The sequence below is a fragment of the Cheilinus undulatus genome, linkage group 16 (assembly GCF_018320785.1).
Source record: "Cheilinus undulatus linkage group 16, ASM1832078v1, whole genome shotgun sequence".
Classification (NCBI taxonomy): domain Eukaryota; kingdom Metazoa; phylum Chordata; class Actinopteri; order Labriformes; family Labridae; genus Cheilinus; species Cheilinus undulatus.
This window is the reverse complement of record NC_054880.1, coordinates 17235882-17262953: the sequence shown is the minus strand read 5'-3', so window position 1 is coordinate 17262953 and position 27072 is coordinate 17235882. Positions and strand designations below refer to the sequence as shown.

Below are 27072 nucleotides of genomic sequence, written 5' to 3'. Positions count from 1 at the left end.
CCTGTGTTCCTGTGGCTGAATGTGCTTTAACCATCAAGACTGCAAATGTGACAGTACCAGTAATTGAAGAAGGAAACATCCCCTCACATAATATTTCAAGAATTTATTGGAAAAAAACACTAAAATTATTCTACAGTTAAAGTAAAAATACACAACCACTAAACAATATAAAAACAATTTTAAAAACAAGGACCAGAGACATTTTTTTTACTTACCCCTCAATCATGCCACATTTGCAGCAATTTAATAAAACTAAACAAATCAAATCTGAAAGAAATACTTAGATATTCATGTTGCTGTCTTGCAAAGATGGAGATGAGAAAATGGTAAAACTAATGTTTGTGGAGTAAGCCTACGGCAGGATGTTGGTTAGCTTAGCTTGTAATGCACAGGAGAAAAACAGCTAGCATGGATCTGAAAGGTAAAAAACATATTTCCACGACTTCCTAGAAATATTTCATCTAATTTTAAAAAATCCATGTAAAACAAAGGATAAAAAGACAAGACAAGTTCAAGTTTTACAAGATTATTAGCTGGACTATTTTGGTGTTGTAAGCATTAGCTTTCAGTTTATATTTAAGAAAGAAAAGATAAAGATTTAACGTATTCAATGTCCTAAAGAGTGATCTTTAATACAAAAAGCTCTAAGCTGACATACATCCATAACTTCTCTGCATTCAATTATTCTAAATTTTATTCCACATTTTTACTGCGATAACCAGTAATATCTTTCTCTTGAGATCTTGACTTACTGACGTTATTTTCTTATAACTGTAAAACAAGCTTTCCCTTGTTAGGAGGCAAGTTTCTTGTAATACTGAGAAAATACTGAAATTAGGTCGTCACAGTAAACAAAAGTATTTTATCCCAATAAAAGATGCATAAGTCTAGATCTCAAGAAAACAACTAATATAACTCATTATCATGGGGATACGGAGTCAAACAAAATACAAAATGTGGATGCATGTCCTCTTAGGGCTTCCATACTTCAGGTGGAGTTGTAAGTGGAATGTGTTTATCCTTTGACATAGCTAATGCTAGCTGTTTTCCCTTTTTTTAAAAAAATTCTGCTAGCCTAAGCTAACTAGTTGCTTACCTTGGTCTTACATTTGCTAAGTTAACAGAATCAATCTTCTCATCTAAAGTCTGGCACACACAAGATAACAGTACACAATTTAAGCCCGGTTCTTTTCTGACCAAAGTCAGCAAAAGTCAGATAATCTAAAGGTTTTAAGGATTATCTCGACAGATTTTCTTGTGGTGTCGTAGGGGTGATCTTTCCCTATCTGGTCTGCTTGGAGGATGATTGGAGCCTCTCCAAATCAAGATCGTAATGTTCAGTATTTACGATCAGAAATCTTGCTGTGTGGGAGGAACACGAGAGGGCTCTGACTGCAGACTATACATCTCTGTCTGTGTATCTCAGAAAGAAAATGCCACAATTTGCCAGTACAACTTATTTCCATTTTTAGATTCTTTTATAGAAATTGAACTTCATTCTTAAACAAAGTCTTGCAGTCAGAAATAGCCACACTGCAAACATTATAAACCAGGCAACATTTCATAAATAAAACAGAGAAAAAGGTCAGGATATCCAGGATTAAACTATATATGTAACTGTTTCAGAAGTAGTTACACAAACGGTGGCTTACTTTAGCTTCGTAAAAGCTAACATAGCTACTCTAGCTATGTAATTAACAGTACCACACAATCCATTGTAGCTACATTAGCTTTGGCAAGAGAGCTTTAGCAAATGTAGCTAAAACCAACGTAGCAACACAGATAAAGATGCGTAGCTTACATAGCTGTTTTGTGAGCTTAGCTTTAGTTATGTTAGCTGCGTAACTCTGTCATCTATAGCCAAGTTAGTTGGAGCAATGCAAGCTGTAGCAAATGTAGCTAGACCTACATGGTTTAACATAGAGATGTAGCTTATGCAGCTGCTTTGTGAGCTTAGAGTTAGCTCAGTTAGCTACATAGTTCCGTTGGCTAGGTAGCTAATGGAGCTAACGGGACTATGTAAGCTACGCAGGCTGCGTTAGAATGTTTTTATGGAGTAGCAGCTCTTTCCCTGTAAGCAGTGGTTTACTCTGCTTTATTTAATATTTTGTGATTAGGTTTCTGGCTTTTAAATTTTCGTATCCTAACAGCTACCTCAACTCTTACATTAACCCAAAATGGAGGTTTAATCCGGTTGTATATTGAAAATTTTAGCGCGTATTTCCGTTCTGAGATAAATGGAGTTCCATGGAATCGAGAGATAGCCATTTGAAAACACACTAGAAAGAGGAAGCACAACAAACACAGCCATTGCAGCAATAGTAAAAGTGAAGCAAAATGTTTAAAGATGCAGGTCAGAAATGGAGGACCAACTTGTTGATTTGTGGCAACAACACGCGTCCTGTAAAACATACCACAGTTAAATCAACAAGGGAGAGGAGCTGGACCAAAATTGTGACAGAAAAGAGTAACTAACAGCTATCCATATTTTGCATGTTCAATCTTAAGTCGCATTTAAACTGTGAAACATTTGGAGTTTAAGTCAAGACTCTGGTTGTTGGTAAACAAATCTGATTGCGTGTGGTGCGCTGTGTTGGGCATCTCGTTCCACACCCAACACTGTTAGAAGAAAACAGTTAAATCTTCAGTTATTTCTCAATGTATGAGGTCTCTCACAATAAAAACTCAATTAAGATTTTAAAAATCTTTTAGTGTGTGCCAGGCTCTACTCTCAACAAACACAATCTCCCAAATCACTTGCTTGCAAAGATCAGAGCATCTACTCTCAAAATTGTCTGAATTCTGACCAAGAAATGAACACATCATACATTCAGAAGCTCACAAGCTCTGATTTCCTGAGTTTGACTGAGTCACAGAAGTTCACATCAGAGGAGGCCAGAGATACTCAGTGCTGCAACAAGATTTCAGTAACAGTGGTCCATCGTGCAGTTACAGTCCCAACATGCTACAGGGAGTCCTCTGTTATCGGTGGCTGGGGTTCCAAATCAGCACCAGAGAGCCGGATCGTGTTAAAACCCCCTGAGCTCTTGAACGTGTACAGTTCATTGTCCACCATCCTGCGGTCCTGGAAACCGAGACTGTCCTGCCGCTCGATGGGAGTGCGTGGACGAGAAGGAATGAAAGACTCAGATGGGTCCAAGAACGCATTGTACTGGTCCATCTCTGGCTCGTTGTCCGGTTCTTTGATAACAGGCAGCTCTCCATCAGTGGGTCCTGTAAATGTGTGATAAGAGTCCACCTGCATGCCTTTGTAATGATCCGAGATGCTGTCAGAGTAGCTGGAGTCTCTCAGCAGGTGGCCATACACCATCGTCTCATCTATGGAGTCATAGACGTGAGATTCGTTGTCTGACCGACTTTTGCTGAAGTGCCTGTCACCCGGGCGGAAGATGTTCCCTTTGCCAATGTAGATAGATGACTCCTTGTTCATCTTGTCTCTCTTCTTCTTCCTGTTTGAAAAGATGAAGGAAGGCCACAAACAATTAGAAAGAGTGGACTAAAGCCAACAGCAACATGTTAGTGTTATAAAGTTTTAAATAATAAGGAAAAATGTGTTTATTTTTCAAACATGATGCTCCTCCTATAGTCAGGGTCGTCTTATATTCAATATGGTAATCAAAATGTAAGCTGCTGTGCCCACACAGTACTGGGAAACGGTCTAAATCAGCAAAATAAGCTGCATTTGATCAAAGTATTATAATAGTTTGACCGCTGGTTTAAACTCAGATGCTAAATGACTTCTTTTTGATATCATATATCGATCATGCAAAAATAAATGGAGCCAAAATAAAGATTAGATGATAATGTAGCTAAAGTGAAAAAAGACATGGTGGAAACTTTCAAAGTCATAATTGTAAGACTAAGTAATGATCAAATATTTACAAAAAAATATCTTATGGCAATTTAGGCTCGTATAGCAAATTTGATATCAATTACGATATTGAAGGTTGATCTTTAACATATTATTCTTGTTTTGATGAGGAAAAACAAATACATGAACAAGAAAAGTGGAATTTTTGTAACAAAAATAAAAATGAAACAGACACTTGAATGTTTGCATAATGTGTAGAACATGAAATAGGAAAAAAATTTGTATCAAACTGGTATTTTGACATATTTCAGGTTGAAGAAATATTGCACTGTCTGTGATCTAAAAATTGTTGCATTCCATACTGCAATTTAATCTCATTTGTGATTAATTGCCCAGCCATAGTTTTAATTTCATTTTAACCCTGAAATTCCACTCATAACAGTTAAATTTGAAACAAACTGCAGTTGTAAACTGTATGTTGACTCACTTTGTGATGAAACACACTACAGCCAGCACTATGAGCAAAAGCAGGAGAGCTCCTGCTATCCCAAGAAGGATGGCCAACAGATCTGTGAAGGCAAAGGGACGAGAGTGATTTAATATGTCATTTTTAGTTTTCTGTTAAGTATTTATTGTATAAATTAAGCTGTTTAAGTTTCTGTGCCCTTACTCGATGACTTCTGCAGAACAATTTTGGTCACTGCACCAAACTTTCCCTCCTCTGGAACACAGTTTGACATGTTCAGATAGAAACTCCGATCCACAAACAGCTCTTCCTCCCCTTGCTCATCCTCTCTGCGGCTAAAGATCTCCTCCTCTTCACCCAGCTTCTTCAGCTTCATGGACGTATGCCTGTCTTTGCATTTGGGCTGGCTGACGTTGACGAACTTCAGGTGAGCTTTGTACCCGCTCGGGACGTTGACGATCCAGGACAGAGTGGACGAAGGCCTCATACCCTCGGGCCAGTTGGGTGTGGCAAGCAGGGTCGGTGATGACATCCTTGGACTAACATTGTAAATAATGGTCTCTGAAAAGGGAAGGAAATGATACAGAGTCAGAACTGTATCTCTAAAAATTCATGGTACAACAGCGCCCCTGTGTGGAATGAAAATGTAAAATGAATATGCACAGTTTGAATACATTTCATACTGCATGTACCAGTACTAACATACTCAAATTTGGTTAACTAGATGTACCACTGATTCACAATAAATCTGATTATTGTATTTCCAAATATCAATCTGAAAGCTTGGTCTGTAAAAGGAATAAGGGAAAAGGAGACGACACGGTACAAGTAACGTCAGGGATTCAAATGTTTATTCTTTTTAAAACTAGAATAAACTGGTACTACTATGATTTTATTTGACATGTCCGATAATAACCAAATCTGATAAATTTATAATACATTTACTAAGATAGTCTAAAGATTGATGGAAACTTCAGTTAACCCTTACTTGAAGCAAACAGAGTTAATGTCTTACCCGGGATCTCCTCACTGTAGCTGACATTGAGAAAAGGTCCCCTACGCTTGCTGAAGTCTGGGACCGTGACTGTGACAGAGACATTGGCGTGCACCTGAAGTTTAGGGATGGCTCCAGTAAAGCAGAAATCACCAATAGGAAACTTGTCACTCTCTGCCACATGCATGGAGAACGACTGGTTACACTCCTGGCCTGGCAGCGACTGTCGGAGGGTCCCTGTGGGGGAGACCAGGTCCATCGTGGCATCCTGAGGGATGTTGATGTGCCAGGTGAAGCTGTGGAGGGGCATCGGCAGACAGGCGTCCAGTTTGGGAACGGTGAGGAGAGTCGAAGAGCATGACGCCACATTTTGGCAGCCTGGGATGAGAGAGTGAGATTGTAGAAATTAAATTTATGGCAAAAAGAAACAAAGATTTGTACAATGTGCTTTTTTAGCTCATGTGTGAGTTTATGAGTTGATCAACATCTTTCTTGTCTAGACTTTATCTACATGTTTGTATGAAAAAGTTGTAGCTACAATCAACAGACCAGCTTTGCTTAGCTTAGCTGAAAGCCTTAAAAGTAAAAAATAGCAAGCCTGGTTCTATCCAGAGATACCAAATTTGGATAACCAAAATGTTAAAAGCTCACTTCTTTGTGTAACGAGTCTTGTTTGTGCAATTAACCACTAAAATAGAAATGTATAGTTAACCTATCTGTACACTAGCTCACTGTGAAGATATGAAAAGTGGTACCAACTCTCTGAAAGCATTAATATCCATTTAAAAAAATAACCAAACTCTCTCTCGAGGAGTAAGTAGATGTAATTCTCTTAATGTTTTAAACACATTTTGTTATGTCTATTCAACTTAAATTATGACTTAAGTGTTAGTCATCAACATTTTTTTTACGAGAAAGAAGGCTAAAACTGGCTAAAAATAGATCTTCTTGACAAAAACTCTAATGAAGAGTGAGTTAAGTTTTTGTTACAGAAATTCAAACGAGACTAAAAAGTCATTCAGTTTTCATCAGACTCTCAAAATGTAGAGGGTGCTAACAAGAAAATTATGATTTGGAACCTGATTCAGGCAAAGAAAAGGGTAAAAATGACTAAAATGTGACTAAAAGTCATCAACATTTTATCCTTAAGACTGAGGTATTATAGTTTGGGATTTTGCATTAGATTTTATTTCCTTTCCACTTCCTATGTTCAGTTTCAGTTTAGTTTTTATTAGTTTTTACTGCTGGTTTACATTATTTTGCAAATGCTTCATTTTAGTTTAGTTTGTATTAGTTTAGTGTTTTTCAGATACATGTAAGGGCTGAGTGAACATCATACATTTTTAAAAACATATTCAAATATACTAGTCTTCATGTTTCATTTTATTTACTTAAAGTTGATGTTTGAATACAGCTCCAGACATAAAACTACCACTGTATGAAGTGTTATCCAATCAAATCAGGCCATTTTACACTCCCCAGGTTTAGGTGTAGGTGCCAGTCAGTATGGTTGTGTCAAAGACTAAAACTAAGGATATTTTATTTTTATTTTTATTTCATTTTAGTTAGTTTTGTAAGCTAAGTATACAGTTTTAGTTAGTTTTCATTTTTTTGGTAAATCTTTGTTTTTATTTTATTTCAGTTGGCTAAAATGATTCTGTAATTTTAGTTTGAGCTATTTAGTTAGTTTTAGTTAACTATACTAAGACTAAAACTAAAAACAGCTGTCAAAATCAACACTGTTTCCAAATAATAATCAAAACAATTTAGCAGAGTCTGACCAGTTTTCTAACTTTGATATCTCTTTAACCAGGGAGCTGTGAGAAAATCAACCACACAGTCAGCTGTCTTCAATGACAAAATAAAGAAATATAACTTAACAAATCACAAATATGCAAAATAATAACCATCTCACCGATTACTTTACTGGCTGTCAGGCGCAAATCTTCATTGGGACAGTCGAGGAAGGACAGGCCAGCCTTGGTGCTTGCGGCTACGTTTATCTTCTCTTGGATCTTGGAGTCAACGCTCATCTCACAGTAAGGATCAGAGCCAACTTTCTCAATCTGCAGGGACACTCCTTTGTGCTTGGTCAAATCCACTGCGCACAGAACTAAGAGGGAAATACAGCATAGAAAGACAACTTTATTTACATAATATCACAAAGAAAGTCTTCATCTTGTGAATATGCTATCTCAAGAAATCTTTGATGGATTTTCATCAAACTGCACATTCTTTCACCCTAAACCAAAGAAAAAGCAATTTGATTTTAGAGATCACAGGTCAAAGATCAAGGTCACTGGGCACACATTTTAAGCCCGGGTGGTTGAAAGACTTGAGCTTGAGGCAAAAAAAAAAAAAAAAAAATTAGATGCTTGGCTGAATGTAGTGGGATGCTCACTCACCTAACCTCTGCTTCTACAAATTCCTTATAGGTACAGAAATGTTATGTAACAAATAAATCCAATATTTTTCTGCCAGGTAAAAAGGGCCCGACACATTAACTTTAAGGATAAGAATTCAATCTGAAATAGGAAATAAGCAGCTCTTTAAGTCTTACCTGGATGTCCGCTCCTCATTAAAGAGATTCTGTAGTTTAAGGTGAGCCCCTGCAGCGTCCTGTTGGTCTCACAGTTCTTCAGCACCATACTAAAGTCCCCCTGCTGATGCTTTGGCTGAGGATCTGTCAGAGTCAGTTTGGTGACCTTCTTTCCCTCTTTCTGGTACTCCACACTCACGTCATTGTTGAGGCACTCTGGAGCTGTCTGATCAGGAAAATCCATCGAGTAGTTGTGCATGCCGGGCACCGTGAAGTCCCACTGCATCTGCTGCTGGTCAGGAAAATCAGCGGGATAGTTGGGAGTGAAGAAGTCTGTGTCTGATACACCCCTTGGTAGGTTGACTTTCACAATTGCCAATGCTGGAGAGAAACAAGGAGATAATGTTGTGGTTAGAAAAATAAAAATGAGCTAAACTTAAGTGCCAATAAAACACATTTACCCCTTGGATGTTTTACCCTTTTATTTATTTTATAAATCAATCATGGCCAATATAATTTGGCTTTTTTGACAACAAAAAAACTGTCAAAAATAATGTCAATTAAATAAAAATATGTGGTGTAAAATAGGTTACTGCATAAATATTCAACCCCTTTAAAGTGACTGGCCTAATTCAGCAGAGGTCCAGCCAATTGTTGCTAGTAGTCTCACAACTGGAGAAATGGGAATCACCTGGGTGCAGTGAATGTGTCTCAAGTAGTCGTTGTATAAAGACACCTGTGTCTGGAAGGTCCAGTCACTAGTTAATCAGTATTCCTGACTACCATTACATAATGAAGACAAAAGAACAACCCAAGCAACTCAGAGAAAAGGTTATGGTAAAGTATAAGTCAGGTGGATAGTAAACACACCATCCCTACTGTGAAGCACGGTGGTGGCTGCATCATGCTGTGGGGATGCTTCTCGGCAGCTGGCCTTGGAAGGCTTGTGACATGTACACTTTGACAATTAAGAGGTTTGTTTGCAATTGTTTTTTTTGTGTGTGTGTGTTAAACAAGCCAAATTATATTGACCATGAAATGAAAAAACATCCAAAGGGGTAAATATTTTTATAGGCACTGTAAACCCATTTACACATGTTTTTTAAAAGGTTCACAATTGGGTTTCACACATACATATAACCCTGTAAAGCTTCCTGAAATTTTGGGGGCAAGCTTTTTGTTCTAAAAGTACCTTTTAATAATGTTTGACTTGTTGTAGTGAATGCAAGATGAACTTACTGCTGGTTTCAGGCCCAACGTTTAATTTGAAGTTAACAGGATCCAGCTTCTTTTTTCCAGGCACCTTCAGAACCATGCGGCCTTTATACCAAACCAGGATGGTGGTCACAGTTCCTCCTTTGCAGAAGGCTCCAATGTTTGCTGGGCCTGTGCGTAGATAAATAATAAGAGAGTACGTGTGCCCATCCGGACAGGTGTCCTCTTTGGGAATCTGGCGCATGCCTGGTTCTGGGAAGTCCAACTGGAAGGCTCGAGTGGGGGCTACCTTCAGATCCCAGGTGAAGGTTCGATTAAAGTCTGGGAAAAGTGAAGACTCTGCCTGAACAATTTCACCCGGACAGGAGGTCTCTGTGCAGTCTGAAAGAAAAAAACAAACAAATTTTATTTTCTGCTGTGAAGGATTTAACCAATTACATTTAAGAGATTTTCTAGCAGTCTGTTGTCTCCAGTGCTTTGTGCTTTGCAGAGGTCTGCTGGGGGAGCAGCATCAGAGCAGGGGAGACCAACAGACTAGAAAAGCTGATTAAGAGAGCCAGCTCAGTGACTGGTTGCAAACTTGACACCTTTGTGGCGGTGTTAGAGAGGAGGACTCTAAACAAACTGCTATCCATCATGGATAACCCTGACAACCCTCTGCACCACCTGCTGGACAGACAGCGGAGTACTTTCTCTAACAGACTGGTACAGCCACGCTGCCACAAGGTCAGATACAGGAAATCCTTCCAACCCCAAGCATTAACTCTCTTTAACAGTTCACCTCTGTCAAGCAGAGAGCTGCCACCCTGACCGTCTGCTTCCTTAAATGCTGCCCTGTTTTTATTGCACACTTTCATCTTTCACAGTCTTTTCATTTATTAGCCAGTACTCTATTTTGGTTGTAATTTGCTCTGATTTTCTCAACAACTGTACTTGCACTTTAAATGAGTAACTCCTTATCCACACAACTATGACAGTCTTACTTTTTTGCACATTCTAAACTCTACCTCCAAGCAATACATGTTTACATTCTAATACCTGTTGCAGTAAACCCAGTATCACAGATTTTGCAGTGTTATTATTTTGTTATTTTTTATTCACCTATTTGACACTCATTTTATATACTGCTTGTAAATATGTTTATACCGCTTATCTACTTAATTTGTAATTTAAGGTTAAGTTTTTAATGTTTATTTACAGTTTATTTACTGTGTATTATATTTTCTTCTGCTGCTTACATGTTGATTTCTAGCTGCTATAACACTGAAATTTCCCAGTTTGAGATCAATAAAGTACATCTATCTATCTATCTATCTATCTATCTATCTATCTATCTATCTATCTATCTATCTATCTATCTATCTATCTATCAAAAGCATGAAAATAAATTTGAAGAATCAGTGGTACAATATGCACAATTTTTTCAATTAAATGTCTATATTGGCATTAAAAATTACGACTTCTTTGTTACATATATTTTTTGCTAGGTACTTAAATTACTTTTAATATTTCAATTTGCAATGGACATGAGAGACTGCAACATGTTGCAGTCAGAAGTACTACTAGAAGCTTCCCCTCTGTTGCTGTATCCCATTCATGTTTTCTCTCCCGCTGGCTACAAATCAACCACCTAGGCTCATCCACAAACACAGAACTCCGTTCCCCCACTCCCCATGACATTATGGCCCCACAAGATATTTCAACGTGAGTGAAGACCAAACAACCTGCTCAGAATGCCAACTTCCATGCTACTTTTAGTTTTGAATTAAGGACTCTGTACATTAAAAACTGCTGTCCTTCACCCATATTTACTAAACAGTCAGTCATTGTACTTGTTATTTATGTAAATTAATTTCACACTGTGAGGTAGAAAAGCTGTTAAAGAGACCTTCCTGGTTCGTGCTGCAAGTAGTTCTTGAAGGCTTAAGTAGTAGTTCACAGCATCAACCAGGAAGGGCACTTTAAAAAGCTTTTCTCTCTCATTCTGAGAGCTTTCTGATTATGAACTTCCATGAAAATGCAGTAAATGTCCAGACTTTTACTAAACTACCTGCTATAGCTTAATTAAACTCCCCTCTGGAAGGGTTATCAGAACAAGTACGGCGGATACAACTCAGGTCTCTCCTCTTACGTTTATTGCACACACACAACAAACGCCTGCACATTAGCTTGATGGTTACAAAAGTAGTTAGACCTTAGTTAGGTTGTAAACCTGCAATGTAAACACAAAACAAAACCCAGAATTAACCAAGGTAAGTTTACAATTGTTCATGTGGCATTAATCCTTGTTTGAGACGCTAGCAATACTAGCATATAGCCACTCACTGACAAGGCGTACCAGTCCTGATGAACAATAAAGTGAAAATGAAACCTAAGGATTAACTTTACTTTTTTAGCAAACCCTGTCCACTTCACACACAGCTGGGAGATTGGGAAACTCTAATCAAAACAAACCTCAAAGTAAAAATGAGAGATAATATAATGACCTTCGTTACAGTAATCTGGTTTGATAAACATATATAAAACAAATATACCTGCCTCTTATGGCACCTTCTGCATGAATAAAGCAACATGTTATGTTTTTAAGAAAACCTCCTAACAAAATCAAACATCTATCACTTATGGTAATGTGAATAGAACAACAGTTTTAACTGCTGGAAAGTTATACAGTAAAATTCCGAACACATGACTACTTCTTCGATCTTTCTTACCAATTTCTCTGTTGATCTCCACAATGAAGACATCCTCAGGCTGTGGACAGGTGAACTCCACCGAGGTGTTGCGAGGGTCACTCAGGATCAGCATATCTGTTGAGCAGACCGGGGCAGGATCTTTCCTCATACACACGCTGCATTCAGGCTCATTTGCCACCTTAGTGATGATGATGATGGTGTTGGGATCAGGCATCACAGACATCATTCGACCACCTGAAGAGAGAGAGAGAAAAGTTATTGATCAAACCAATGAGCAGAAAACTCCAGGCACATTCTGGTCCCAAAACAAATATTTAAAAGATTATGATGTGGAAATTCATAACCACAGTAAGTCAAAATATTAGACACAATCTTTAAATGTAATAGGCCAGACTAATACAGAGTTAAGGTCCAAGTAGATTACAGTTTTCCTCTGAAGTGGTCAGAATTACAACTTTAAGCTTATGCCTTCCTCGAAACATAAATATATAATTCCACACCAATTCATAGATGTATTCAAAGCAAGTAAATGTCAGTGATAAAATCAGCTTGATAAGATTGCTTCCTATTCTAGTATCCTAACAGTCTATGAGCAATGCAGTGTAACACACATAACACTGCCCCATTGCTATTTTCATCCCTGTTGCTCATGATGAGATGGAAGAGGAATGAGGAAAGAGGGAGATGACAGGGAATCAGACTGTCTGACAGTAACCTTTCCTTGATTTTCTTTTACTTTACTTACTTGACAGAGCTTTTTAGCTTGTTATTTAAGCCAACCCCCTCCCAGCCCGACGTTGTATACAACAAGAAGTAACAGAGGTTGAATAACTTTCCAACCATAAATCACAGTCTCTTACTTTTCCCCTTCTTGAAGCTAGCTATTGCACCATTCCAATGATGCTATCCATGCCTTCAAATCCCTTCCCTATCTGTTGCTCTTCAGAGTTATGCTTTTGTACTGTTATGATGGCGCAACCTGGCATAAGAATGACCACAGGATTAAAAAACACCTTTTCTTATCCTGTCCTGTATCATCTTGCCTTATCTCATATTACACATATATTAATCTTTTTTCTTTCTGTAGTGAGCTATATGAAATAACAGCCACTTGCCTCTTGGTGCAGCTTTGGCGGTGAATGCTGATGAGTCCATCTCTCCATCTTTTGGCACCTCTGCAAACACAGTCGTTGCTCTGAGCATCTCCAGATGAGACACAGTCCCACCTTTGCAGTATTTTTTAGTTTTGACTGACCCGTCACTTTTAGTTGTACTCACTGAGTACGTGAACCCATCTTTGCAACTTTCTGCGTCAGATATTTCCTTTAATCCACCAGAAAAGTCCAAGGATAACACAGTTCTCTCTGGCACACTGATGTCCCATGTTATGGATCTTTTAAAGTCTTTGAAAAGGTCGGGGTCAACTTCTCCTGCAGCTGGAGTGCAAGAGCTCTTCATGCATTCTAAGGGGAAAACAAGAAAAATGTTCAGATATTTTATTAAAAAAAGAGATGGATGATATGTTAACTAGTACATAAGAAAAGGAAACAGGAAGCTTACAAAGGAAGTACCTGCTCACAGAGATGCAACAATGCATGCTACTCAAGAAACATTATATATTACAAAGTTTAGATGACAACTACCATGATATTCTAAGATTTTTCTCCTTTTGGAACAGAGAAATCTGAGATTTAAGTCAATGTATAAATAAACAGGGCTATTTTAAGAAATAAGATGCAAAATAACCCTCATCTCTTTTGTAGATGCATGGTAACTTATAAAACAATGTGCATTTATGCAAAATTAAATAAATTCATTTGTTGCCAAAAGCAGATATCAAGCCTTTTTGTGATAGCTGATCCGTGTGTTTTTGATTCTGTATAGATTGTTTTTTGTGTTGGAGAGGAGGAGGCTGGTTTGAGAGGGCAGGAGCACTGGCAGTCATGGATGCAGCTGGCTAGGCGTCATAGCTGCAGCCCATCTATGGGCAATCAAGATCTTCTCTTAACCACCTCAGGCTAAGCCTTTAGACATCGGACTATTCCTTCAGCTTCATGAGTGGTAACCTTGCTCTCTCAGCATCAACTAAGTGTACTTTTGCAAGTGAATTTTCCAGCAACTTTTTGACTTTGGTAATACTTTTCGCCCTCTTCTCTTTGGGTATCTCCCACTTCCTGCCTGTGCTTCAGCATGCAACCAGACAGCTCCCTCACCATCATTTTGCACTGCTACCTCCTGTTATTTAATCTCCTTTCACTTTCAACCTTGGCTCATGCTCGGCTTTTTGGTCCTAGTCAGCTAACTGCCACACTTTGATGGTTAAAATCAATTAATTTTTGTCAAATTGATTTAAAATGCCCATATTTTCTCTCTCTATATATATTCAGTGCTTTTGATTTAACATTAAATCCCTACTTATCTATCTATCTATCTATCTATCTATCTATCTATCTATCTATCTATCTATCTATCTATCTATCCAGGGACAAACTGTGTGTAGTTTAGAGAATACTGAAATGATAGTAGAACTCATAAATAAATTTTAATTTATAAAGAATTATCCTTATCATTGTCACACGTTGACAGATTTTAAATTGCTCATTTCTGCATTGGTACATTTTGAGGTGTTGGTTATTTATTGGACTTATTTCTTTATCTGAGAAAGATATATTTGATGTTAACATTAATAAATTAGCAAAGGATAAAATAAATAATCGACTAGGGTGTGCATAGCTTTTCTTTTTAATATACAATCTGCTTTGTTTTATGTTATCAGTGAACTACTATTTTTCAATGTATTGACATTTATTTTGTTACCTGCCATGTGAGAATACAGCAATACTTAAATTAAACATTGCATATTCTGCTATCAGGACAACTACTTTTTGAAATAAAGCCTCCATTCTTACCTATTTTCTTGCTCATCTTGACGCTGTACACATCCTGAGGTCTCAAACAGCTGAACTCCAGTGAAAGGTTTCCGTTTGTCAGAGTCTTGTCTGTAGGACTACAGTTTGGACCGGAGCTATCAGCAGAGCAAACTTCACATTCTGGTTCATTAGGATCCCGACTCAAGACCACAGATGTGCCGGCATCAACAGTAACACTCATTGTCTTGCCCTCTGAAAAGAAGAAAAGAGAGATAGAGACAGGCATCAGGATTGATTACACAAATATTCATGAGTCCATTTTGTGTGAAATTTCTTAGCTAGCAAGTAAATACAGAATAACATAGGCACAAACATAGACACAGAAACGCTTTAAGTTTGGCTGTTGGTAAGACATAGGTGTTTATATTCTTAGTTAAAATACCCACTTTCAACAAGTGGCAAGATAAGTTATATAGCTGGGCACACATCTTACAGCAAACTCTACAGTCATGTGTACAAGTTTTAGGCATGTAGGATGCTAAGGATCCATCATGCCATAATTCAGGGATGGAGGGGGGCAGCTGAAGTCAAGCTCAACAGATGTTGACACACACGAGTTGCTGGGCAGCCAAGGTCAAGATCAACAGCCTCTCTAATGTCCGGACCTTTTCACCCTTGGTAATATGCCCGCAGAGAGCTGGGGGTAACTGCGCTCTTGGGAAATCCACAACATGATCAGGGGCTCGTGGCAACCCTACTACCCACCTGGACTCTTGGCTGTGCTTACTCGCCACATCCATCTCTCACTCTGCCCTAAAGGTGTGGACTTTTTATATTTTTAACAGATTATTTTCCCATGGTTCTGGTAAAATGCAAAGACATCCAGAGCACAACTGGTGTTGATCCTTCTTCCAGCCAAATGGTGCATTCAGGCAGGTTCCTGACCACATTTACAGCTCAGTTTAGCCTTAATTTTTGGTCCAATCATGCCTTAAAGTTCTGCACAGAAATGTATATATATATATTTTATGTTGACATTAATTTCAAAAGTGTTCATCACAACCAAATCTTTGTCAAAGTGGACAACTGGACTTGACAGAATTTTTTCAAGAACTTCAATTAAGTCCAGTTGGTTGTTGGTTGATTTGAATTAACTTTATAGCAATGTATGAGATCATACTTAGCAATTTCGTGAAAAATAGTAAGTGAGGAAAAACACTGAGAGCCCAGGGTGAATCACCAGACTTTCAACAGTTTTTTGAAGGCATAAACTTCTGTTAACTTTGAACAGAAGTAATGAATTAACCATTATTGACATTAACATCCTTGTTAAAGGGGTAGTGAACACTTTAACTCTTTTTTCAGCTGTACACTGAGGTATCTGACAGAACTACGATAAAACACATCAATGCTGGTGTTTTTTCTGACATTTGAGCCAAACTGATCAAAATCTGCATTTTATGGCTTTTAATTAGCTCAAACGGACATCTGCTTTGAAAAAATCTTTTCTGAAAAGGCGTGGCTTATGTGACGTAGAGTCCAATCATGGGTAGGTTTCTACGTCACAAACTTTATACAACACGTAGAACTTTACTGCCTCTAACCATCTTTACCATTCAGAGACCACTCCCATCCTCTCCTGCAGCTGCACTGCCTCGGCTCCAAGAGCTCTGGCTTTAGTAACACCGGTGCTGGAGCCAACGGCCCAAACAGGTGGTGCTCAGGACCACCACAGTCCACCACCACATGACAGCCTGCTTCAGGGGACTCTGGAGGGAAAAAAATCCTCCACCTCAAAAGATCGCTATGAGGCAGCAGTGCAGCAGGACTCTACCTGTGCCACTTTCTGGCAAGAGGACATCACTGTCACTCCCACCTCATCTGGAAAACCCTGTCCTTTTCCCGTCCCTCCTCTCAGTACCAAACTGCCCATTTTTTGTGCATTTTTTAAAAGTCTGAAGGAGGCGGAGTTAGCTATGAGCTGGGGATTTACTTACACTTTAATGGTTTAACGATTAACAAAGTTACATTTTTGATTCACTGGGCCTAACTCTAGTGCCAAACTAGTCCTTTGCAAGAAACAGCAAGTTCTAAGTGCTTAAAGTTACAGCTCCAGACCAAGAACCGAGATTTCACAAACAGTTATCAGTGTGTTTGTACGTGAGCTTATCAGCTGTTTGTACGCTGATTTAGCTACTTAAGATCAATGTTGTGTTTACAGTCTGTCAGCTAAGCTAACTTAGAGGTTGCTTTACCCTCAAGATAACAGAAAAACCAATGGGGAAGAATAGTTTTTGTTTTTAACAGGAAAGCTGAATGAGTTTTGCTACCAATTCCCTCATTTGTTTGAATTTTTTTTTAAATTTGAACTAAGCTAATCTGGCTAGCTGCTAGCAGCAGCATTATCACGAGCACAGCTAAATAGTCATTGGCTTAGACTTAATCTATTTTATGAAACAAATGAGCAAATTGTACAACAAAATTCTTCCCTTTGTGTTTCAGTATTGTGTGAGGAAGATAGCCTGTTGTTAGGAGTATTTATTAGGCCCTTTTTTTCAGCATATGCTCAAATAACCCGATATAGTAGGTGCAGATTATATGTGAAAAGTAATTCCTATAAACAAATGATTGAACCAAGCATTGGGCCAGACATGAGTATGCAGCTTCTTTTACTTGTCAGAATGGGAATCCAAGTTAAAATGAGCTTTGCCAGTTGGTTCAGACAGACAAAACAGACACACAGCAGGTAATAGTTGCAATCCTCTTGTAAGAACTAAGTTGTGTGTTGCAACCACTTTAGTATTGGTAAATATCATCTTTAGGACAAACTAAGCCATAGCTGATTATCAAAGCTATAAGGTGTATCAAAGGTGTGTTGAAATTGTAATCAGTATTTGTTTTCTTACTCAGAGGTCCAGCGGTGGCCTGGAATAGGACGGGCGGGACCTGGGCCTTTGGCTCGACTTTCACAGACACAATAGCTTCATTGAACAGGTCTAGACGAGTCATAGAACCACCATGACAAAACTGAGACTGGTCTTTGCCAGTTTTTGATGTGGCCACCAAAAACTGAATTCCACTGGGACATGACTGTGAGGTCTCCATTAGTCCATCTCCAAGGACATCCAGACTCACGACTGTCTTCTCAGGCGCCTTCACCTCCCAGGTGAAGGTCCTAGGGAGCTCTGCGAGGAGGGAGGGTTGAGTTTCTACTGTCAAGTGGGTACAGGTGTCCTTCGTGCACTCTGGATAAGGACAGACAGTTCAGGAAATTAGTGCTCATACAAAGTGGATATAGAAGTCGTACAGTGTAAGAAGTATTATATTTTGACTTAAATTTGGTTGATTTTCTTTTTCTTTCCTGAGTTTTGAATCTATAATATAATCAATTGTAACACACAGAATAACTTACCTAAGTATGCTCTCTTTATATCTAATGTAAAGCCATTTCAGGGACAGGCATTGAGATTAGCATTAGCTACAAATGCTGTCGTGCAGTTCATGGAAATTGTTAAATTCTCTATGCATACTGCATCTGTCCCTTCCAAATAAACCAATAAAACTGAATAAACAACAATACTTGTTGAAAGTTCAGGCCTATTATTTAAAAAATATTCCATGAAAATCACTCTCCCCTTAAAGCATAACAGAAACTACAGTCCCTGCTTGCACAGGGCTGATTCAAAATTCAACTCTCATTGTTTATCAGTTGCATTCTAATCCCGTAAGAGGGCTAGTCCAATATTCATGTCTCTTAGCTCTGTTTGTAGTGTTTTTTGGCTCCATCACTGCAAAATTCTCTGTTATTTTCAAAGTCCAGGGCCCAACTGTGTCTATGTGATGTTTGCTTAAGAGCAGATAGTGTTGAGGGTTTGACGAGATGTTTATGATGAAAATAGCAGATCTGTTGTTGTACAAAACAAGCCATGCAAGCTATGATGGTGATCCAAAAGAGTACAGCTGTGGAAACTGGGAGAAAGTTTCATCAAATCCATCATTACGAAGGATCCTTGACTCTTATACTACAGCTTTTATAGCTTGGCTGTATGAATACCTTTCAGGCTCATATCACAATGGTTAAGGACAAGTAGCTGATTTATTATGGTTGTGATTACGTTTTCTTACAAATAAGGATAATGATAAGGGGGTTAATAATAAAAAATTTTGCTGCCGCAGTAAAAACATAATTTGCCAGGCCAGCTTCCTTGACAAATAAACAACATTGTTGAGCACTGAAACTCAGCACTCTCAGCAGCAAAGTGCAGTTTACAGTGTTTTATCAGAGCACTCACCAATAGTCTGAGTTATCGTCACAGTGTAAGCCTGCTCAACAGGCTGGGAGCAGTTAAACAGCAGTTTGACCTCCTCCTCAGCTACCAGAGACAAGGAAGGATGGCAGGAGGTCTCTGTGTCATTCACCCCGCTGACTGTACACACAGCGCAGTTGTCTGAAGGCGATGCAGCGGACACGGTCACCGTGGAGCCTGCGTTTGGTTTGACCACCGTCTGTAGACATTCTGGGGACGAAATCAGTCAGAATAAGCCAAAAATATAAAAAAGATTTTGGAAAATAGTAAAAAGAATTTGATTTCTGACAATGGTAGAGGGGAAATAAAAAACAACTCATATTGAAAGTATATGTGATTTCTGACTGTATATGAGATGCTTGGCTGAGTCCTATATTTGGACTCAATTAAAATCAAATAGTCAATAGTTCTCAGATGGTCAGGCCTGAGAACCCTCCACAATCTTCCTCTCAAAAATCTTGACACAAATTTCCAAAAGATTTCAGCCAATCTGACAAATGTAATTTAAATTTAAAGAAATTGAACAAAACACATTTAGAAATCACTTCATAGCCTATATGACACATTTTTTTCCAGACACTCATTTGCTGCCCACTAAAAACAGCTCTGGGACCTACTTTTGGTCCTGACCCACCAATTGAGAACCACTGATATAGGTGACTGGTCTAACTCTCCAATACAGCTGATTAACAGACAATCCATACACAACTACTATGATAAACAACTTCATGTTTTAAAGCCATTAAAGTATTTGTTTGCTATGCCAACGGGGCTCTGAAATAGCAAATCAGCCGGGTAATGTCTAATGCTGACTTCCCCTTACTTTGGTCCAAATGGAAACTTCCTAACACAACAGACCAACTGTCAAGCTTGACGTATTTTTCCACTGATGTATGCTATGTTATTGATATTTGTATATTTTTTACTTTAACTTTTATCCTTCCTAAGGGCTTATGAATGTTGATTTGCATCCTTGCTAACTTAACCTCCTGTATTTTGCTGACTGGTTCGCTGACCAAGCAATCAGAACTAAAGTAATGCTAGTAAGATTTGCATAATGTAATGTAGATGTACAACGGAAACTCTGGTCTAGTAAGTTAGATCAGAGTGCATAGCACATCTTTTTTTGCCCCATTCTTCAGAACAAGGATTTTGTTGATGCTCTGCAGGAGGGTAGCTAATATTAGCAAACATTAATAGCATCAGACATCTGTAATATTTCAAACAAGTTAGACAAGTTTAAAGAGATTTCAAATATTCTCATACAACCTATTGCATTTTTGTCTTTAAATGTTCACTGAGGCCAAGTTTAATCTCAAAAAGGAGAGTAAGTCAAATGGCAGACTGTTTTCAATTGTTTTAAAAGGAAAAAGCCCAGGGTAAGAGATGTAGTCTTATCTAGTGACAGAAACCAAAGGGGTCAAAGCTCTACAAGGGTCAATTAATGAACAAGCAAAGCTTTGTCTCTGTGTATATGTTAGCCCAAACAGCTAGCATGGTCATTATCTCAGTTTGAGCTCTTTAAAATGAGAGAATTAATGCTTTTTGGTGGATTTACATGATAGTTGGCTGGATCTAACGCTTTAGCACTGCACGGGCTCTGAACCATTATGATCAACATGTTCTGACATAAACCAATCAGTGGGTCAAAAAAAACATACTTCTGTACTAAAATTAAAGCATTTTGAGTACAAAATTAAGCATGGTGTGTTTACACTGAGAATCATCCTCAAAAGCAGTGTATTATTGGTTAGCAAGCTAGCCAACGTTAGCATCAGTTTTCAATCAAGAAAAGGGCCTGTAAGGCAAAATAAGTTCCTTTTATTGAAGCAAAAATGTTAACATAAAAAACAAGTTAGCCTACATGAATCTAATAGTGAATTAAAATTGCCAACAGTTTTGATTAAAATCACCTAATATCTGTAAATATCTTGCTGTGAAAAAAAAATTGAAGAATAAAACAGAGGGTGTTAAACAGCCATCAATTCCTGCTAGTTCAAAACAGCAAAGCGAGATATGAGACGATTCTAACCGGCTGTGATTAAGTACTCTGTGCTGCATTTATGTAGTACAGTGTACTGTAGTGTACTGTCTTTATAGGGCACAAGTATCTTGTGTTTTATTCAGAATCAGAAGTATGTGTTTTAAAAACAAGGCAAGACTAAATGAATAAAATGTTGAAAGATAAATCTCAGCTGGAATTGTTAAGTTTCAGCTCTGTTTAGATGGTTGAGCTGTCATATAAATTTACACCAGCTGTCAGGGATTCATGATACTAATATGCTGATATTTAAAAATCGATTTTGGCTGATTCCAATATCAATATCTAAATGTAGTTTAGACCTAAAATATCAGACCTTAAAACACTTTAAAGTGTAAGGCATGATGATGAAAAAGACTTCAGTTAATAGCTATAGGTTTGTAGGTCATACTTAAAACTCTACTAACTGATTTGCTCATGCAGCCAATATTTACAGCCAAAAAAGGCAGATTTTTAATGACAAAACATCCGTTGTAAAGATTAGCAAGAAACTTTCATACCTGTCCTTATGATATTTTACTTTTAGAGCCAGCGTGTGCCAATATGGAAACCAAGCCGATAATATCTTGCATCCCTATCAAGTTTTTTTCTTGTGAGCGGACATACCCAACTATCCTATATAAGAATTAAGGGTAATGACACCTTATCAATATGGAGTTACTAAAGAAACAAAAAACACAAATAGTCTGAAGGTTCTCGGTTTATTATTGGGTAAAAAAGTGGATCCAGACACACCTTTCTCCTGGTCTGTAATAACAGACCCAAGCAAATTCATTGGCTCCTCCTTATCGTGAGTCATCTCAGGGCTGAGTAAAAAGAGGAACTCCAGGTGAGCAAGTTTTGAAAGTATGATTACTTCTGTTGATCTAATAGGCCTATCTGACTCCTCTAATCTGCAACAAACAAACTTCTCCTTTTAAACTCTGTTACTGTTATTATCTCATCTCTTACTGTATCCTGAACATCTGCTGCTTTGCTTTTGAATTTGCTCCTGTAGTTGACAATAAAATGTGGTTTCAGTGCTGCTTGAAAGCACAATGTTTTCTTTTCCAATGCTGTCATAGATCTTAGAAGTGGCAGATAAGAGCTTTATCAGCACGTGTTTTAGGACACTTTTACAGGATCTTCTACAAAAGCAGGGTTTCTGGAGCATATTTGAACAGCGTTTCTTAAACAGGGCATTTGCATGAAATCCAACTGAATACAATCAAATTAATGATTATTTTTCAGTCAGAATTAGAAATGCTTGAGTAATCCCTGGGAAGAAATTCAATTGTTGTTACCAACTGTTGTTACCATCCAGGGTCAATATAGCTACAATTGTTGTTGAATTCCTTCCTTGAATCATGTCTGAGTTTAATAATCTGGTATCGTGACTGCCCTGGTGGCTAGGGCGAGTTTCATTTAATCATAATAATTTAATCTTAATGAGCACAATGCATGTTTATCTTAGTGTGTGATCAAGATAATGGGACTGTGTGATGCCACTATGTAAACAATAAGGGTAGACTTCCATGGAAATATTTTCTTTTGTTTTAAATAGAAACTAAACATCGATAACGTTTTATTTCACATGTGAAACAGCCTGGCTGGTTGTTGGTTTTGAATTTCAGAATTCAAATTAAAAATCTGTTACCTATAAAATACACTAGCTGACTTACAGTGCTTAACAAATTTATTAGACCGCCCTAACTCTAACCAAAGTAAGGTTTATGCCATAGCTGCCCTAAATTAACAGCATTGGTAATTACCAAAATCATTTTTGATGTTTCTGCAATGGTTAATACACCAATATGTAGAAGCTCTTTAACCCAAATGATATTTTTAATGCTAAAATATAATTTTATTGTTATCCATGAATTTTCAAATTTACTGATTCACAAAAAACTGGAAAAATAGTAAAGCACATGATCATTTCTTGATTAATATGTCAAATTATAGTTATTTACTTGCATTCCTGAACAGAAAAATGAGTTTTAGTGGTTGAATGTTACGCTTGATTAATTTCTGACTTCTCAGAGAAGCCCAGTGAGCCGGCTCAAATTTGGGTGAATTCAGTTTGAAATTCCTCATTCCTGTTCAAAATGGTAACATGCGGAGAGCTCACTGAAAATGAAAGAGTCTGCATTAGCACTTCATGATGCTGGATGGTCTTTGAGACAAATATGACAGGTGGTCTAACAAATTTCTTAAGCACTGTATGTGGGAGTGATTGGTTTAGTATGGTTGTTTTATGGAGCTGTGGTCCCTGTATGTATTTATTTGATTTTTAATTACATGACATTACTTAAATAATTTATTTTGAATTATTTCGCAGACCCCCAAGCTGTGGCTGGCAGACCCCCAGGGGTCCCTGGACCCCAGTTTGAGAACCACTGAGCTATGTTATCTGAGAAGCTAAGTTAGCTTTACCTACGTTTGCTAGAGCTCACGTCGCTAAAGCTAACTTAGCTATAGGTAACAAAGCTATGATGCTAAAGTAGCTATCTAGCTAATGTAGCTAAAGCTAAGCTAAAAAAGCAGCTATGTAAGCAAATTATCTACATAGCTAGCTTGCTAAAGCTAGTGCCACTACATTGGTTTATTTTGCAACATTAATAGTGTTGCTAGTGTAGCTATGCAAGCTTTAGCCAAAACTAAAGACGCTTGACTGATTACACTTGTGTTACTTCTTCTAAAACAGATCTATGCATGATTTTATCCTGGATTAGCCCTCTGACTAGGGCTGAGCGGTATGGTTAAAAAATTGAAGCTCCGACTTTTTCACACAAAACTCGATTTACGATTTTAATCAATTTTTTTTTTTCAAATGAAAAAGAAAAATACTCGAACGGGTTTCTTTTATTTTTATCAACAACAACAACAACAACAATAATAATAATAATAATAATAATGTTCTTATAATGTTTATTTGTTACAAACTTGAACTGAACGTCCTTTAAAGGTCAAAGCGTGAGCTGTAAACTTGTCTTTAAAAGTGCACTGTGGAGGGTCATTAACATGAACATTAAGACTCTGAAAGTTTTTACCTGCTTAAGAAGCAGACAGAAAGTAATACTAAAGTCTCTCAATGATGTATGCAAGTAAACAAGAGCATCAGAGAAATATTGATTATTTCTGTATTTGATTTATTGTCATCTCTGCTACAGAACCAGTGTCACATAAAATGTTGTCAAGCAGACCAAAACTACTTTTAATGAAATAATTCTGAATGAACATGATTATAAAAACTGAGCAGGATGTTTTTCTTTATTTGAGAACACTGTGGTTACACATTAGGAACCCATGAAAGGCTTTTTAGTCTGTTATGTCTGCAATGTGGTTATTTCATGACTGTAACCGTCAGATTTTCTCTATGAATAAAGTTGAGTTATACATTGCACCAGCAAATTACGGCATTTCCTTTCTGAGGTGAAAGGTTTCTCAGATGAACAGTTGTGAGAGTAGCCATCAAAAACGCCTGCAGCTAGACCCCTCTCCTTTCATTTCTTCAGTTCTGATACTTTTTAAACTAACCAGAATAGTCTATGTGATGCAACACTCTCTGCTCCTCACTTAAATAGATTGAAAGATGTTTTGGTGGGTGGTGCAGAGCACACTTTGTACTGTAAAGAAAGTAAAGAATGCTCTATTTATCACACATGAAAATGTGTGATAAATGGGCACATGTCCACATGCATGAATTAATTTGCACAAGTTCCCAAACAAGCTTAAAATGAATTCTTAACTTGAACCTGAGGACTTGAAAGCAGCACTGCAGTGTTCACAAACAATGATTGCTAAAGGGCTTCATGTGACTGTAAACAAAGGGTGTGTCAGTATGTCACAGGGTTCAAACTGTCATAATACGCGGCAAAAGTAACGTTTGTGTGCTTAATTCCTCTAATATTAGGGAATGAGTCGCCATGACGCTCTGCATCTGTTTGACGACATGATTTAAGTCAGCAAAATCCATCATATATAGTAGTTTGAAAAAAACAGCCGCCACATTCGTAGTGATAGTGAAGCAGCAGATTGCTGGTCAATCATTAATGCAGTCATGATGAATTCATGGCAGCAGAAAGCCTCATAAACGCCTCATAAACCGTTTGAAACTGGAAGTCTGAACGTCAAAGCTGAGCGTTAATAAAGACTGAAGATGTGCCCTAGCCTTTCATCTTCACTGTCAGCTCAATCAATAAGGTTTAAAAAATGGCTTCTAATGGCTTTTAATGATGTTTCTTTCTCTTGAGGAACACGTTACACAGCAAGCACGCAAATGTGTTTGACCCATTTGGCACAAACTTAAAATTACGACACAAATTAAACAAATATGAGGGCGTTCAATGATGCTTAAGAGCATTTTATCAAAGATGAGCTCCCTAAAACCAGCAAAGTTACAGGAGAAATACGTAAGCACGGTTTCACCAAACTAAATCAAACGGGCATCTCTTGCTTAAACAGATAAATATCTCACCTGTTGAGTCGAAGACCGCCAGAGATAAAAGTCCCAGGAGTGCGCAGGTGCTACAAAACCGCATCTTCTAATTTTCTATTTTAGCCTTTAAAATACATAAACTTGAAAAGAAGAGTTTAGAAATGTTTAAAAAAAAAGTGGTTTCCGTCTCAAACACAGAGCCGCATTTTCTTTCCCATTACAGCAACAGCGACGTTGACAGCCACTTCCTGCTCTGCGTTACCTGTGCGCCGCCGCACGAGGAGGGCGTGGTCCACTCCGCAGGTACGTTGAGGGTTACCTGCCCTAACTTGACGGGTGAGGAAGAAGATGAGGAAGAGCAGGTATACTCGGCTTTATCCTTTCATACGAAGCGCTGCTGAGGTGAAACACGCAGAAACAGAGCTGTGATAAAAACACAAGTCCTCATGTGACTCCTTCATCCAGTGTGCTCCTCAATGACTGCCCTATTTATAATGAGCCAAACATGCCGGGGATTGTTGGCATGGTGCTGTGTGGATCCCCCAAATGAGGGAGAGGAAGGGTGTGGAAACGTTAAGTTGAAATAGAATTTTATGCACCAAAAAAATCCTGATAAAAGTTGTCCCTAAATGTTAGTGAAGAGGGGATCAATTTAGGCTTTTTTACTGAATCCTTTTGGCATAAATCTCAAATGAGGGATACTTGCAAATATAAGGCACTCTTACACCATGAAATGATGATGAAATTGTGATCAACAGTTTGCCTGATAACTAATAGTGAGGTCTATACTGTGAATAACACTCCCATGTTGCAGAGGCTCTCCTGCCTCCACATGCCTTCATGACGCAGACATTCCTGCACAAAAACTTACCTAAGGGCAGGACCACTTAAAACAGGCTTTTGCTCCACATTTTGTAAAGCTTTGGCCGCTAATAACATTGCAAATTTCACCCTGTTTTGTATCAAAATATCCAGAGAAAATGCTATGAAGTAGCCTTAGTTTCATCCCATTATCCACCCATATGACTTGTCTAATGTCATAATTTCAACTTTATATATTCTTGTTTAAACCAGAATCTTAAATCACAAAACACCAAAAATAAAATGTTAAATATTTTTTTGAGCCATTAAACAAAAGCAAACACAGTTTTTAGTCAAAATGACTATTCTAAACCCATAACAAGTGACACTGAGTGTTTTCGCTGAACCAGTCTGACAGCATGCAGAGTGGGCGGTGTGGTGGATTGAACCAGCTTCAGTGAGTCTCAACAACAGACCTCAGAGACGAAGCAAGCAGCAGCTGTCACACTTCACCCTCCGCCTGCAGGACGGCCAAACATGTGCTGTGCAGTTTCACTAGTTTCTTTACAGGCAACTTTATTGAGTTTTAGATAGATAAATATCTGTAGCTCTACGCTGTTAATGTACTACATGTCAGTCTGGAAACATTAAGGGTTTTGTAATATGTGCTTTGAATACTTTGTATTGTTTATTATTGGGCTGATAATGGACCTGATTTAATTTGCAACAACATTTGCTGTCATCCTCCTTCTCTTATTCCTGTTCTTCTCCATTTTTCAGGGGCAGATATGGTCTTAATACAATTACAAGCCATAAATAAGTGAAACAGCAATGGAAACAAAGCCTTAATAAAAACACATTTATTCATTCAGTTACGTTCAGCCCTTCTCTTTGGCA

General features: G+C 38.0%; 1 protein-coding gene across 1 annotated transcript; it reads right to left on the bottom strand.

Annotated features, from left to right (window-relative positions):
* Positions 1 to 223: 223 nt before the first annotated feature.
* cdcp1b (CUB domain containing protein 1b) lies at positions 224 to 25573 on the bottom strand. Its single transcript, XM_041808100.1, has 13 exons — positions 25414 to 25573; positions 18902 to 19126; positions 17516 to 17854; positions 14649 to 14861; positions 12855 to 13202; positions 11758 to 11973; positions 9071 to 9427; positions 7853 to 8212; positions 7208 to 7405; positions 5314 to 5670; positions 4503 to 4859; positions 4320 to 4401; positions 224 to 3470 (listed from the first exon to the last, which is right to left on the bottom strand). The coding sequence occupies exons 1-13, from the start codon at positions 25475 to 25477 to the stop codon at positions 2966 to 2968; spliced, it is 3621 nt and encodes a 1206-aa protein (XP_041664034.1). The 5' UTR covers positions 25478 to 25573; the 3' UTR covers positions 224 to 2965.
* Positions 25574 to 27072: the final 1499 nt, after the last annotated feature.

What these genes read in the sequence shown, in the direction of transcription:
- cdcp1b (XM_041808100.1), bottom strand. Translation starts at nt 25,477, where the DNA reads ATGCGGTTTTGTAGCACCTGCGCACTCCTGGGACTTTTATCTCTGGCG. An exon ending in GGCCACCGCTGGACCTCTGA is followed by an intron (nt 14,862 to 17,515) that starts GTAAGAAAACAA and finishes TCTTCTTTTCAG; the next exon opens with AGGGCAAGACAATGAGTGTT. An exon ending in CGTTGGGCCTGAAACCAGCA is followed by an intron (nt 8,213 to 9,070) that starts GTAAGTTCATCT and finishes GTTTCTCTCCAG; the next exon opens with CATTGGCAATTGTGAAAGTC.